The 13,284-nt window shown below is 35.6% G+C and overlaps 1 protein-coding gene across 2 annotated transcripts in view; it reads right to left on the bottom strand.

The window, feature by feature from the left end:
- Positions 1 to 255: 255 nt before the first annotated feature.
- Positions 256 to 13,284, bottom strand: part of LOC144970377 (protocadherin-1-like) — a 33,346-nt gene continuing 20,317 nt past the window's right edge. The window contains exons 2-4 of one of the 2 annotated variants that reach the window (XM_078909951.1): positions 9,669 to 13,284; positions 4,414 to 4,513; positions 256 to 2,948 (exon numbers count right to left, since the gene is read on the bottom strand). The exon at positions 9,669 to 13,284 is cut by the window's right edge and continues 272 nt beyond it. In XM_078909951.1, the coding sequence (XP_078766077.1) occupies positions 2,467 to 2,948; positions 4,414 to 4,513; positions 9,669 to 12,542 (3,456 nt within the window). In that variant the 5' untranslated portion in view covers positions 12,543 to 13,284 and the 3' untranslated portion in view covers positions 256 to 2,466. Of the gene's footprint in view, positions 2,949 to 4,413; positions 4,514 to 9,626 lie in introns of both variants that reach the window. The other variant, XM_078909950.1, reaches the window with a different exon arrangement.

Below are 13,284 nucleotides of genomic sequence, written 5' to 3' on the forward strand. Positions count from 1 at the left end.
GACTGGAACCACCGCCATACCGCCCAAGGCGAGTGCCATACAACAAATCAACATTTGATTTTGAAACCGAAAAGACAAGATATTGATCAAATCATTTGAGATCTGAATTTCTTACTTCAGCATAAATCAAGCGACTGGCATGGTCCATAGTATTTGCGTATAATTATAAAACCTTTACCCGTCCTAATATGCAACAACAAAGCAGCATTTTGCGTGGTTTTATCACATGAGTCCGAATTTCGAATTTGATTTGATTTTTAAAAAAACAAAAAAAAACAACAAAAAAAACAAACAAACAAACAAAACCATGAAAACAAAACAATAGAGCCCAACGTGTCCTGTTGTCATGGAAATACACTGTACTCTCAAACTAAAGCAAAGTTATGTCCATTACAACAACATTAAATCAAGCCCAAAATGACATCCGGTTATCAGTTCTCCAAATATACGCACGGTGACAGAGCTAAAAACAAAACAAACAAAAAATAGTAACAGTGATTATAGTAGGATTCAATAGTCTGATGTCACGTCCGCCCAGCAAAGAGCAGTTTGGACCTAAACAAAGAAAATCGGTATTTTTATTCTTCATTCTAACTAGAACTAGAACGTTTTCACATGTCATGTGATCAGAATGTATAAAAGTCAAAACATGATCAGATTTATAATGCTTTTCTCCTCTGGATAGACTTTTATGCTCGTCGAAGTATTCCATAAGGGCGGTGATGGAGATAATGGCTGGCGTCCATAGTACCGATTGTTTAGAACCAGTTACAATTACTATGCGTCATTACGAGGAAAGTGACGTCACAACTGTTGAACCCAATTAAAAATTAAAAGAGAATGGATAATAACAGAATTTAAATAAACGCTATATCGACAGTAAACATTTGAAACAAACAAACAAGCAAGATAGATTAAGTACTCTTTTTTTTATCTAGATATCACAAATAAGGAATTTTAACATTAACTTAGTAGTGTATGGAGTACTGACGTGAATAATCAATAAGCACACATTCTCATTGTCAGATTTCAAAAGGATTTAAGCTCCGACTCTATGAGCCTCATAGCTCTGAGAGAGAAAGAGAAAGAAAGAAAGAAAGAGAGAGAGAGAGAGAGAGAGAGAGAGAGAGAGAGAGAGAGAGAGAGAGAGAGAGAGAGAGAGAGAGAGAGAGAGAAATGAAGTAAAAAAAAGGGTTGATATTTCTGTCCATTTCAAATTCGCATATTATTTTAACTGTCAATCAAGTCACGTGTGCACCCATTTTAATCTTATGCATCCAATAATCCATATTTAACATAAAATGGGAGGAGAGAAACATTGCTGTTTAATTATGTGTTAAGCTAGATTAAATATTACCAGGATTTTTCACCCAAGAGAAAATGTATTGTCTAAACATTTGAAAGATTGTCATTGGCCGTTGTATTACAACTGTACATATTAACAGTGAAAGTTTAAATCAGATGATGTGTCCTGTAACAAAACTCATACACTCAAAACGTAAACATGCCCATTTGTATAAAACATTACAATTGTTTTCATCACTCTCAATGCACTGATACCATTTGAAGTCAAAACGTCATGCCTTTGTAAGAAATTTATACAATATTGGCATGCGGTTCTGCCTGTGGCTGATATAAAACCAATAACATTAAAACAAAAACAAAAAAACAAAAAAAAAAACACACAAAAAAAAAAACAACAAAAAACAACTTGAGCATTTATGTAGCGCAACATCCACTAAACGTGCTCAAAGCGCTTTACAAAAGGGTCCCTGACCAACAGCAACACATAACATGTAGAACGAGATATGATGCCTGTTAGGCGATATTACTTTTTTTTCGACAGAGACAACGCTGTTGACGGCCAAGTATTCTGCTCAACGTAGTTATGTAAACAGTGATTTATTCTAAGTTTGGAATCTCTATTATAAAGTAAGTCTGCAGGAGATAGATACATTTAAAAAAGAGCCCTGAACAATCCATTGCATTGAGTCGAGATTATCAGTCTTCATCGGAACTCGAAATAATTACCCTTCAATTCAAAAGTAAAAGAAATTGCCACTTTTTTATCCGACTGTTCTAAGCAGAGATTTCACTTATAACCCTCTCGTAGAATAACTCATTTTTTGTTGTTGTTGTTGCTCACACTACAGACACGTTGCTATATTACAGAATTTTTTGTGAACAACTTGATTTATGTTCTCCTTGTCTAGAACAAAACAAAACAAAAAATAATAAAAAAGAAATAGCACCATTTAGATGAATAGAATGATATGTTTTTGTGTATGAACTCCAAAATAGCTGCACTGAATGCTTTAAGGAATGCCTCCCCTCCATCCTTTCAAACACCGTTGTTTCTACATACTGAAGAGGCTTGAGCAAAAAGAGGTTCAAATGATATGATCCTCATGTGCATAGAATATCCATTAGATTTAATGATAGAAAAGCTAATTTATTGTCAGTTTATTACACAACCACATCAGAGCCTACGTATGTCTCCATCCTAACGTCATCAGGGTTAATGATGTAACTTCCGGAAGTTGTTGTCGTGACGTCGTCGTCAACAGAATTCAATGAAGTACGATGATGGGATGGATTTGAAAAAGTGGATAGTTTATGATGCTTTGAATTTGGCATGGCGTTTTTGTTATTGATATTATTACTACTGCCAACTCTTTGACTAGCAGGGTGATATGAGTGGACTCTTTGTCCAGTTGGGGAATTCACTCCGGAACTAGGAAATTTGGATGATTGGCCACCACTGTAACATTTTGGAAAGTTTTTGGCGTTGCGAGTTGATGACGAATGCGATGGGGTGAACTGATCTAATGACTTGCTGAATGTCACATGACAAGATGAGCGATTTGGGTCTCCGTGAAAAGGTTTTCTTGGCGGGATTTCCGGCTCTTCACTGTGTCTGCGTGAGTTTAGCCGGGGCGAAAGGTCACCTGTTGTGAAAAAAAAATTAAAAAAAATAAAATTATTATAATACAAATGAGATTAGTTTCAAAATGAAAAAGAAAACCCCACGCATTTCTTAAAATTTTCTTTTATTCATCTCCTGAGAATACTGAAGTAGTCCATGCCCTTTTTACAGTACAGTCCCGGGAAATGTGGAAGAAGAGTAATGTGACATGCTCGAGGTGACTAGATGAGACGTCACCGATTACAAGGTTGTCAATACATTATAATATTCACTATGTCACATTGCATCTTAGCGTTGAGTCCTTTGATGCTAGGAAAACATGGATCTCAAAACTGACTCACATAACAAGGACGGAGTTTGAAGGATAAATAAATGGTAATTTTTAAATATATATATATATATATATATATATATATATATATATATATATATATATATATATATATATATATATATATATATATTATATATATATATATATATATATATATATATATTTTTTTTTTTTTTTTTTTTTGCAGCCTATCAAAATAAACAATGAGCCAAAATAAATGAACTGAGTTTTTAACATGGGTGTAGTCCTGAAATAGTAAGGAGGTATCTTATGCCTCGGCTTGAAATGGAATTTGCTCGAGATCATCCAGGAAAAACAAAGAAATAAACAAACAAAACAAACAAAAAATAACCCCCCCCCCCCAAAAAAAAAAAAAAAAAAAAAAAAAAAAAACAAAAAAAAAACAAACAACAAAACCATTGCCACTTAAAAATAATATTTTATCTTTTTATATTAAAAAATGTTATCCAACTCAGATCTGATAAAACAAGACAGCATTCTGTTCATGAATAAATATATCAGTAACTATTTTAAAAAAATATTTTTTTACTTCAAACTTTCGAGACAGCTCAATCTATTATTTATTGGACCACTGAACTCACAAGGAAAGAGAGCGGTATTTGTCGACATTATGATATAAGATGACCTTTGTACACCGACTTTTCAAAATTATATAATGCTCAACGTGCTTTAATCGAAGTTCTTTCTGACTATGTCTTCCACCTGGCAGTGATTGGGAAGCTGTAAAGATCTGGTTAATTCTAAGGAAAATACAGGGTGTCTCAAAAAAATGAATATATACATCAAAATAATTGTAAATATGGGATTTAATAAAATGCAATTATTATATTAAAATGTATCTAGTTAAAGTGCAATGACCCCCCCCCCCCCAATAAAATCATACTTACAAATATTTTTAAACATAAAATAATTAAATTTTATTAAATTCCATGGTTACAATTATTCTTCGTGTGTATACATTTTTTAGGGGGGACACCCTGTTTATTGCAATAGACTAGAATCCTTTCATAGGGATAGCGATTAATTGTTATTGTCCGTTAAACGCCGCAGAAACCGGGTAAGGTTGGGTCTCATGGTGTTTATGGTATACTAAAGTACTACCTTGGAATAGTACTACTAACAATGTACCTACCTTTGATGACGTGTTCAAAATTGACGTCATCCACACTGTTTCCACGACCACTGTCGCTGGTTGTTGTGTCGGCTGATGTGTCACTGTTGACATCGTCAGTCTGGGCAATGATAAAATACAACAAATCATGAACTTTTAAATTGCCGTTGGTGGAGCTCATACGAATATAAAGAAACAGATGAAAATAATATATAATAGTAGATTATAGAAATTTTACCAAGTAGAAAATTAAGAATTAAAAAATGAAAATGCAAACAGATCAACCAAAAAAAAAAAAAAAAACCCAACAAAAACAAAGTAAAACTAAATAATAATTACAATAACAACAAGAAAACAAAACAAACAAAACCAAAAGCAAAACAAAAAATAAAACAAAATTACATCCGAATCTCAAAAAAAAAAAAAGAAAAAAAAAAAATAACCCTAGAACACAGTATACAGGAATCGAAGAGCATTTTTGAAAATCCTATTTTTAAAATAATAACACCCCATAACAACTAACAGGAATATAAACAAAAAATATAAGGCCCAACACTCCAGATAATCTAAATAACTACTGGCCATCCAGCGACCCAACCAGTCAACGAGCCAAAACAAAATAAACATGGTTATTATTAGTTGTGTAAATAATATATCATGACATCATAATATAATTGATTATTACATACAGAGAATGAGATGGTGGAGGGGGGGGGGGAGGGGGGGAGGATGTAAATCCAATATTATGCTAAAGCACCAATCCATGTTTAAAAATACAAATGAATGATCTTTATATCAATTAAAAATCCAGATGTCTTAGGAAATTAAAAAATCTCTCTCAACTTTCAAATTATTTTTCATATCGTTATCGGTCTTTTCGACCCCAAAATAAAATAACAAAGACAAGATTTCGTTAATCGCTCTCACTCAGAAATATTATTGTAATACTGCTAAATCGTGTAATATTATATTTTTTATAATGTGTTTTTATACACAGTTTAAAGAAGATCTGCTACTTTAGTGATTACTACGCTAGCTTTCTTTGAAAAGCAACCAATAACCAGTTAACCGCCGTCCTAAAGAAAAAATACGTATTTAAAAATTTGGCCAGAAAACTCGTCCTTTAAATGTCGATCAATATAACTGACCGTCATCTTGGCAAAAAAAAAACCAAACAAACCCCAAAACTCTCAGACCTGGGACTTCGTAAAGTCTCAGGTTTGAGAGTTTTTGACAAGATAAGGTCATTAAAATCGATCGATATTTGAAGGATAAGTTTTCTGGCCAAATTTTTAAATACGAGTTTATTTTTCCAGAGTACGGCAGTTAACTGGTTAAAGACATACAAATTGATAAAAGGAATTTACTGGAAACGACAGACACATAAAAATTCGACACTTCTTTTCGGTGTTGATACGGGAGATTAAACCCATCGTGCACCGCGATACTACGATCCGTTCTTTTCTCGGCGTGAAATTTGACGTATGGATTAGTTTAGAATGGACTCGGGTCCCCATAACACGGTAGGGGTCAAGATGGGTAGGGATTAGGGTGTGTCGAGATAAAAGGACTGTATAGAGGATAGGAGAAAAAAAATAAAAACAACAAACAAAACAACTGAAATGACTGTGTTATGTCAGAATGAATTGAAGAAGAACGTTGAGTATTCGGTCAAAATGATCGGAGTTAGAAAATTTCAAGTTTTAACTTTTAAAAACCCAACAGAAACAAAATAATACAAAACAAAAACAAAAACAAAGATCACTCTCCACAACAACAAAGAAGAAGAAGAAGAAGAAGAAGAAGAAGAAGAAGAAGAAGAAGAAGAAGAAGAAGAAGAAGAAGAAGAAGAAGAAGAAGAAGAAGAAGAAGAAGAAGAAGAAGAAGAAGAAGAGGAAGAAGAAGAAGAAGAAGAAGAAGAAGAAGAAGAAGAAGAAGAAGAAGAAGAAGAAGAAGAAGAAGAAGAACAACAACAACAACAACAACAATTAATTTTGTTTTTAAACCCCAAAACAAAATTCCCCTAGAGAAAAGAAAACAAAAGTAATTAAAAAACAAAAAACAAAAACTAAACAACAATCACGTGAACAAAAAAAAAAAAAACCCCGTGAAAAAAAATTTAAAAAACGTTTGAAATTATGGAATTAAAAAAAAATAATTAAAAACCAAAACGTACTGTACAAGACTGAGCTAAGATCGATGTCGCTACAGAGCCGAGTTTATTAGGCTGGTTTGCTTTTTGCCAAATAAAGTGCGAAAGTGGATCCAACAATATTAAAATTCAATAAAACAGGATATAATATTCCGTCCTTTTCAATACAGACAATGCAATCATCTAATCAAATACTATATAGTTGTATCCACCCCGGACCATTTCAATATCAGCTAGGCAGGCATACATACAAAATCATATTGATTACAATATTTGGGGAAAATGACAAAGGAAAAGAGTGACAAAGCATAAGGAACATTCGTAGGGCCTTTCAATTATTTTGTTTACAGTCCTAAACGTATGGAAAGTGAAATAGTATTAGCCACGGTGAATAACTGGTACATCGAGCAATCCTTAAGCAGATCAAATACAGGGAGCCTCAACGGGGATTTATTTCTGTTTACTCATAGAAAAGGGTGTATCTCTGGTAAACTTAAACAGCATCAATATATACAATTTTATCTTCCATCGGTGAATAGAATGAAAACATACGAATCTTTCCCTCTTTAAAATAGAATTTGAACATCCGGTGGTTAATAATATCTAGTATTTTAAGTATTGTGCCTAAAAATATAATTTTGCAAACAAAAAATGATTAATTCAACACAGAGAAAAAATTCACGCGAGGGTTGATACTACATCTATTGATAGTATGCGCTTGGCTAAGAATCTCACAACATTGCCTTCCGGAAGTATACCGGACCAACACACAAAACTTTGTGTAACATGAACTTTTATAGTCTGGATAATATAGTTAAGTGAGAATAACTCACAAACGTGGATGGCAAAAAACAATAACAGAGACCCCAGTGACGTCAAATTCGTTCTGTCTATTAGTCTCTTCAAATTAAACATTATTCTGATAAAGCCCGACGTTGATCTTGTTTAGTTTAGTTTTAGTAGGAAATGTTATCCTAATAGGATTCAGTAGTCGTAACGTCACTTCCTTCCTAATGACGCATGGTAACTTAGTAACACTGGCTCTAAACTATCGGAACAATGGCGGACGCCCGTATGAAATATTTCTCCGGCGAGCATAAAAGCGTTTCCAGAGGAAAGAAAACCCATAAATTTGATCATGTTTTGACTTTTACACATTCTGATCACATGGCATACGAAAAGGGAACGAAAAGTTCTAGCTAGCATGAAGAATAAAAAGTAATGATTTTCTTTGTTTAGAACCAAGATGGCCGCCGTTGCCGGGCGCGTGACATCAGACTACTGAATCGTATTGTTGAAAATTTGGGTCAAGATAAAACATATACATAAAGTAAAAAAAAATAAAATCATCCTAACAATATTAATATAACATACCAAACCACCACTCTATTTGATAATTCTCTCTCTCTCTCTCTCTCTCTCTCTCTCACTCTCTCTCTCTCTCTCTCTCTCTCTCTCTCTCTCTCTCTCTTTCTTTCTTTCTTTCTTTCTTTCTTTTTTTCTCTCTTGCCTTTATTTAGCGAACATACAATTATTTTAGGTATGACATTTTACTATTGGATCATTGATTTTTATTTCAGTCCAATCTGCCTTATCACTGTATTAAACGATTTCAAAATACTGGATGAATGGGAGGCTCAGAAAACTCAGAAATAGATGTAAATTAAAACCAAATAAATATCCATTTCCCTAATTTTCACTTTTCATTTCATTGACTGAGTGGTTTATTGTTTATGTTAGTTTTTGTGGAAGGTCACGCTACTCATACTTAATTCATTAAAACACTCTTATAATCCAATCCAATATTGTTGTAATGAGAGAACCGAACCGGCCACACATCAATAGCTTGATGGAATCGTTTCAGGATTGTTTATATCAAAAACATAACGAGTGCGATTGGCATTGGAGATTTAAAGCTGGCGTCATTGGGAAGCAATGGATTTAAAAAGTCGTTAAAAAGCAAACCGAGACTTTAATGGATCGCGGATAATCGCATGTATTTATAATGTTGAATACAGAAGAAGACTGTGGATAACGAGAGGTTTAATGTATTATTGTAATGACGTATAAACGTGATATTATAATGCTTTGAGGACGTTTATCAAAAGGATTGAAGTACGAGTATATTATAGACAATATGGAAACCTGATGACAATCATTATATACTATACATCCATATATTTGAGTACTGCTATATATACTAAATATGGTCAAAGTGCTTTACAAAGGGTCCCATGGCGCCCACGGTGCTTGACGACATGTAAAACGAAAAATGACGCCCATAAGGTGCTTTAACATTAATTTTATTTTATTAGGCAAAGCCGACTTGTTTTTTACGGTCCTATACTCATTTTACACCTGAGTATGGTGAACCAACTAAAGGACAGCGTTTAAGGGCTCAACTTTGCGCCGCCCACAGCGAAACTCAAACCAGTGACCACAAGATCACGACACCGCACACATACATTATAGGGACAGATTGGCTAGTTGATAGAATGGTCGACTGTCGGAATGAAAGACAGCCAGAGAGCATAGTGATAGATGGACAGACATACGTATAGGTAAAGAAAAGGCGAGAAATAAAAAGAGTTGTTAAAGAGAAAAAGGAGTATAAAACTCTAACAAGAGTATAATATTACAGATTGATTGCCAATGTAAATAGGAAGGCAGATTGACAGTGAGAAAGTTCGGTAGACAAATTAAATATGCAGATAGATAGATATATAAATAGATAGAGAGATTATTAGATAGATGGAGGGGTACATTGAAAGATGCATTATTAATATAGATAGACTGGTAGGAAGGTAGATAGATAATTAACAAACAAATAAATGGATAGATAGATAGATAGATAGATAGATAGATAGATAGATAGATGGAAAGATAGATAGATGATATATAGATAGATAGATAGGTTATGATTGTATAGATCAGAAGATAAGAGGATATAATATTATATAAAGAAAAAGGTAGGTATATTGATAGAGATAGAAAGACATGGCCGAAGAAACGGAAACTAAATCACAGTGTTAAGGTTAAGAAAGGAAATAGTTGACTGTCAGTACAAGACCAAGGTACCTACATGGCCATTCGTGCAGACTGGTACATATGTCACTCCACTGACCTGTCTCGTTCCAGGAGAATGTTGTCTGAACACGTCATCGTCGCAGGGGCGTATTCTGTTTCCGCCAAATGTGGTTAAGGGCGATGAGGTCTCTCTCATTGACTGAGGAGCTGTGAAGCAAGGTTTGGACTTTTCTTTACTATCCTCGTTTTCTAAGCTGAAACTGACGGCTTTTCCTTTAGGAATATTTTGGCCGTCAGAGAAAGAGAACTTGGTTTGATAGTATTGGCTATTTGGGTGTGATGGTGTGGATTTTGACCCGTCCTGGGACCGAGATAAGTCGTTCATTGAAAAGTCGGGGCGATTTTGAAGATCCGAGGAGTGGTCTGAGTGGACATTGACTTTGTCATCGTCACTGAGATTGAGGTGAGAGTGAATGTTGTGGAAAGGTGCTTTAGTTTGTGTATTGATGCTAGGTTTACGTCGGCTGTTGCGATCTTTTTGAAAGACAACACAGATTGCAGCAATGATTAGTGATGAGAATACGACGGTGACGGCGGCAACTACAGCAACGATGATAATGTAATCCTCCTCCTTCTCTCTCCGAATACTTGTTACATTTTTGTAGTTAACTTCGATGATGAGAGTTGTTGTGTTTGCTCTGGGTGGTGAGCCCCTATCTGAGACAACGATCTCCACATTGTAGTTTTTGTGATTTTTTAGTCTGGACGCCCTGGCAATTTTGAACTCTCCGCTGGCTTTATTTATTTCGAAAGCTCTATCTTCATTTCCAGCGACAATGGTAAATTGTAGACTTCCATTTTCACCTGCGTCGTTATCATGTGCAGAAATCAAAGTCAAACCTCCTTTCTCGGGTAGATTTGTGATTGGAATGCGGTGGACTTTTGTATCCGGGAAAAGAATCTCCGGCGTATTGTCGTTGATGTCTGTGATATCTACGACAACGCTGGCGCTGGCCATTAGAGGAGGATTGCCCTTATCCCTGACCATGACCGAAAATGTATAATTTTCTCGTTCTTCGCGATCTAAACGTCTGGAACTGACAATCGTTCCATTTGGCTGAACTGTGAACACGCTGTCAGCTCCATCAATGGAACCTGTGAAAAAATATTCCAGCTGCCCGTTCACTCCTGCGTCATGGTCAGACGCCGATAAGTCATTGATTACTCGAAATCCTTTGACCTCTTCCCGAGCTTTAAATCGAAAAACTTTTTTGGTAAATTTGGGAACGTTATCGTTGATATCCTCCAGGAAAATTGTGACTTTGGCTGTTGATTTCAGAGGCGATTCACCTTGGTCTGTTGCAAAAACATCAAAGTTCAAAGTTGGAGATGATTCTCTATCCAGCTCTCCAGTTGCGGTTATGATACCTGTAACAGGGTGTATCGTAAATTGATGTCTGAAGTTTGGGTCAAGACTATATCTTACATTCCCATTATTCTTAATATCCTTGTCTGATGCTGACACTTGAAGAACGTATTCTCCGGTCTTTTTGCCCTCGGTCAGAGTTCTGGAATATCTTTCCTGAGTAAATTTAGGAGGATTGTCATTTGCGTCCAATATCTTCACCAAAAATTGGGCTGTTGAACGCAAGGATGGTTCACCTGCATCAATACATATAACGCTAAGGTTGTACATTTCCCTGGTCTCTCTATCAACTGATCCTTGCAACGAAATCTTATAACCTTTTTTAGGGATTGGGTCCATTCTGAAAACGTCATTACTAATCTCACAGACAACGCCATCGGCGTCGTCAGTCACATCAACGAAGGCAACAAATAGCCCCCGACCTCCAGGCTCGAGGATCGATATCGTATTGTCCTCCATGTTGATTCCAAGAGTAGTTATAGCAACAAGAGGGGCAGAATTTCCAGTATTGATAACATTGACGGTAACTTCCGTTTGGGATTTTAACGGAGGTGACCCCGAATCCTGTGCTTCGACAATGAAATTGAAATCCCTTGAACTTAACGCTCCTACTGTAGAAATTTCTCCAGACACAGAATCAATTTTAAAGGAATCTTTCAACATTGTCTTCTGAAGACTACTGAAGTCATAAGTAATCTTTCCATTGTCACCAATGTCCTCATCTGTTGCAGAGACTTGTAGAATAAACGTGTCCCTTTCCACGCCTCCATCAATTGTGATGCTGTAAGAAGAATTCAGAAAGACAGGTGGGTTGTCATTTTTGTCTGTGACAAGAACCGAAACGCGAAGTGTAGAGCTAAGAGGCGGGGATCCACCATCATATGCCGTAATAGAAAAATCATACTTGTCTTTTGTCTCACGGTCCAAAGACTTCAAAACTCTGAGGTCAATTTCAGAACTTCCATCGAGAGTTTGAGAAGCCGTCAGCTCAAATATGTCAACGAAATCATCCAATGTATAGTTTTGAGTTTTATACTTCTCTTTGAAATCTCGATCGTTTGCTCCAGTAATCTTAAGAACTGAATTAAGGGCATTTCCTTCTGTGATTTCCAAAACTACGTCTTGTCTACCAAACTCTGGTTTATTGTCGTTTATGTCCTTGACTACAAAGATCACAGTGACAACTTTTGAGTCAATTTGTGAGGAGATCTGTGACGATACGAGAATATTGAGCTTTAGCTCACATACCTCCTGTCCAAGACACAGTCTTTCTCTGTCGATTCTTTTGGCCACGTATATAACACCGCCGTTTTTTGTAATGTTAAACAGAGATGCCGGCTCACTGACCTGGTTTAGAATTCCATATTGTAAGGAGCGTCTAGTCTGGTCTGTTGTTCCAGGGAAAAGACCAGGCAGGTCTGAAATGTTTCCTACAACTGTTGTGAGTTTTAATTCTTCGTCAATAATAAATTCTGCGTCTGGAACCTGGGCTTTAACTGTTCCAATAAAGCAAAATAGAATAACGAGTCTAACGATGTTCTCCATTCTGTTATATAATAAGATAAAAATAGATTAAACCACCAGGTAAAAGCCACGCTAAAATGTTATATTGTGTCAACACAAGAATTTGGATGCACCTGTTTAGTATCCAAAAATAGAATCTCATTAAACAATTTCTATTTTAAAAATTGCGTCATTCAAATTTGTACACTCCAGATTCAATCCTGCACAACGATCATGACGATAATAGCCGATCATGAGAGTAATGAAAAAAACCAGACGTCTCTATAACATCGTAAAGATCCTTCGAATTCCTGGTGCAAGCCAAACATTGGGCAAATCCTGTAATCTGATGACTCAAAATCGTCCAAACACAGGCACGGCGTTTAACTGCTCTCCTAATCCTTTGTTGAGTCAACGGGTTCAATCCATCGGACGTTTCACCACCTCTCTAAGCCAGATTTGTACTTGTGCCCGACTGTTTACATCTACTCTCCTCTATCAGTTTATTGTCTTTCGTTGTTGTCTCGATCAACAATCTTTTCTTGAGTACATTGTTGTCTTTCTTGACAAACGATGGCAAGTATAAGACGTTAAAAAAAATCGAAAATAGTTCACGAGTCGATCAAAAATAGTTTTGAGAAGTGAGATTATATTCTTACTATTGATCCGTGGATAGTATGAAAAAAAAATGATTCAACTGGAGATAACATGCATGCAATCTCAAGATAAGTAGATTTCCTCCAAATTATAATCCAACTTGTTTTAAAATATCATTCAGTAGTTG

The sequence above is a fragment of the Berghia stephanieae genome, chromosome 4 (genome assembly GCF_034508935.2).
Source record: "Berghia stephanieae isolate SIO BIC M18660-M18661 chromosome 4, UCSD_Bste_1.3, whole genome shotgun sequence".
NCBI lineage: Eukaryota > Metazoa > Mollusca > Gastropoda > Nudibranchia > Aeolidiidae > Berghia > Berghia stephanieae.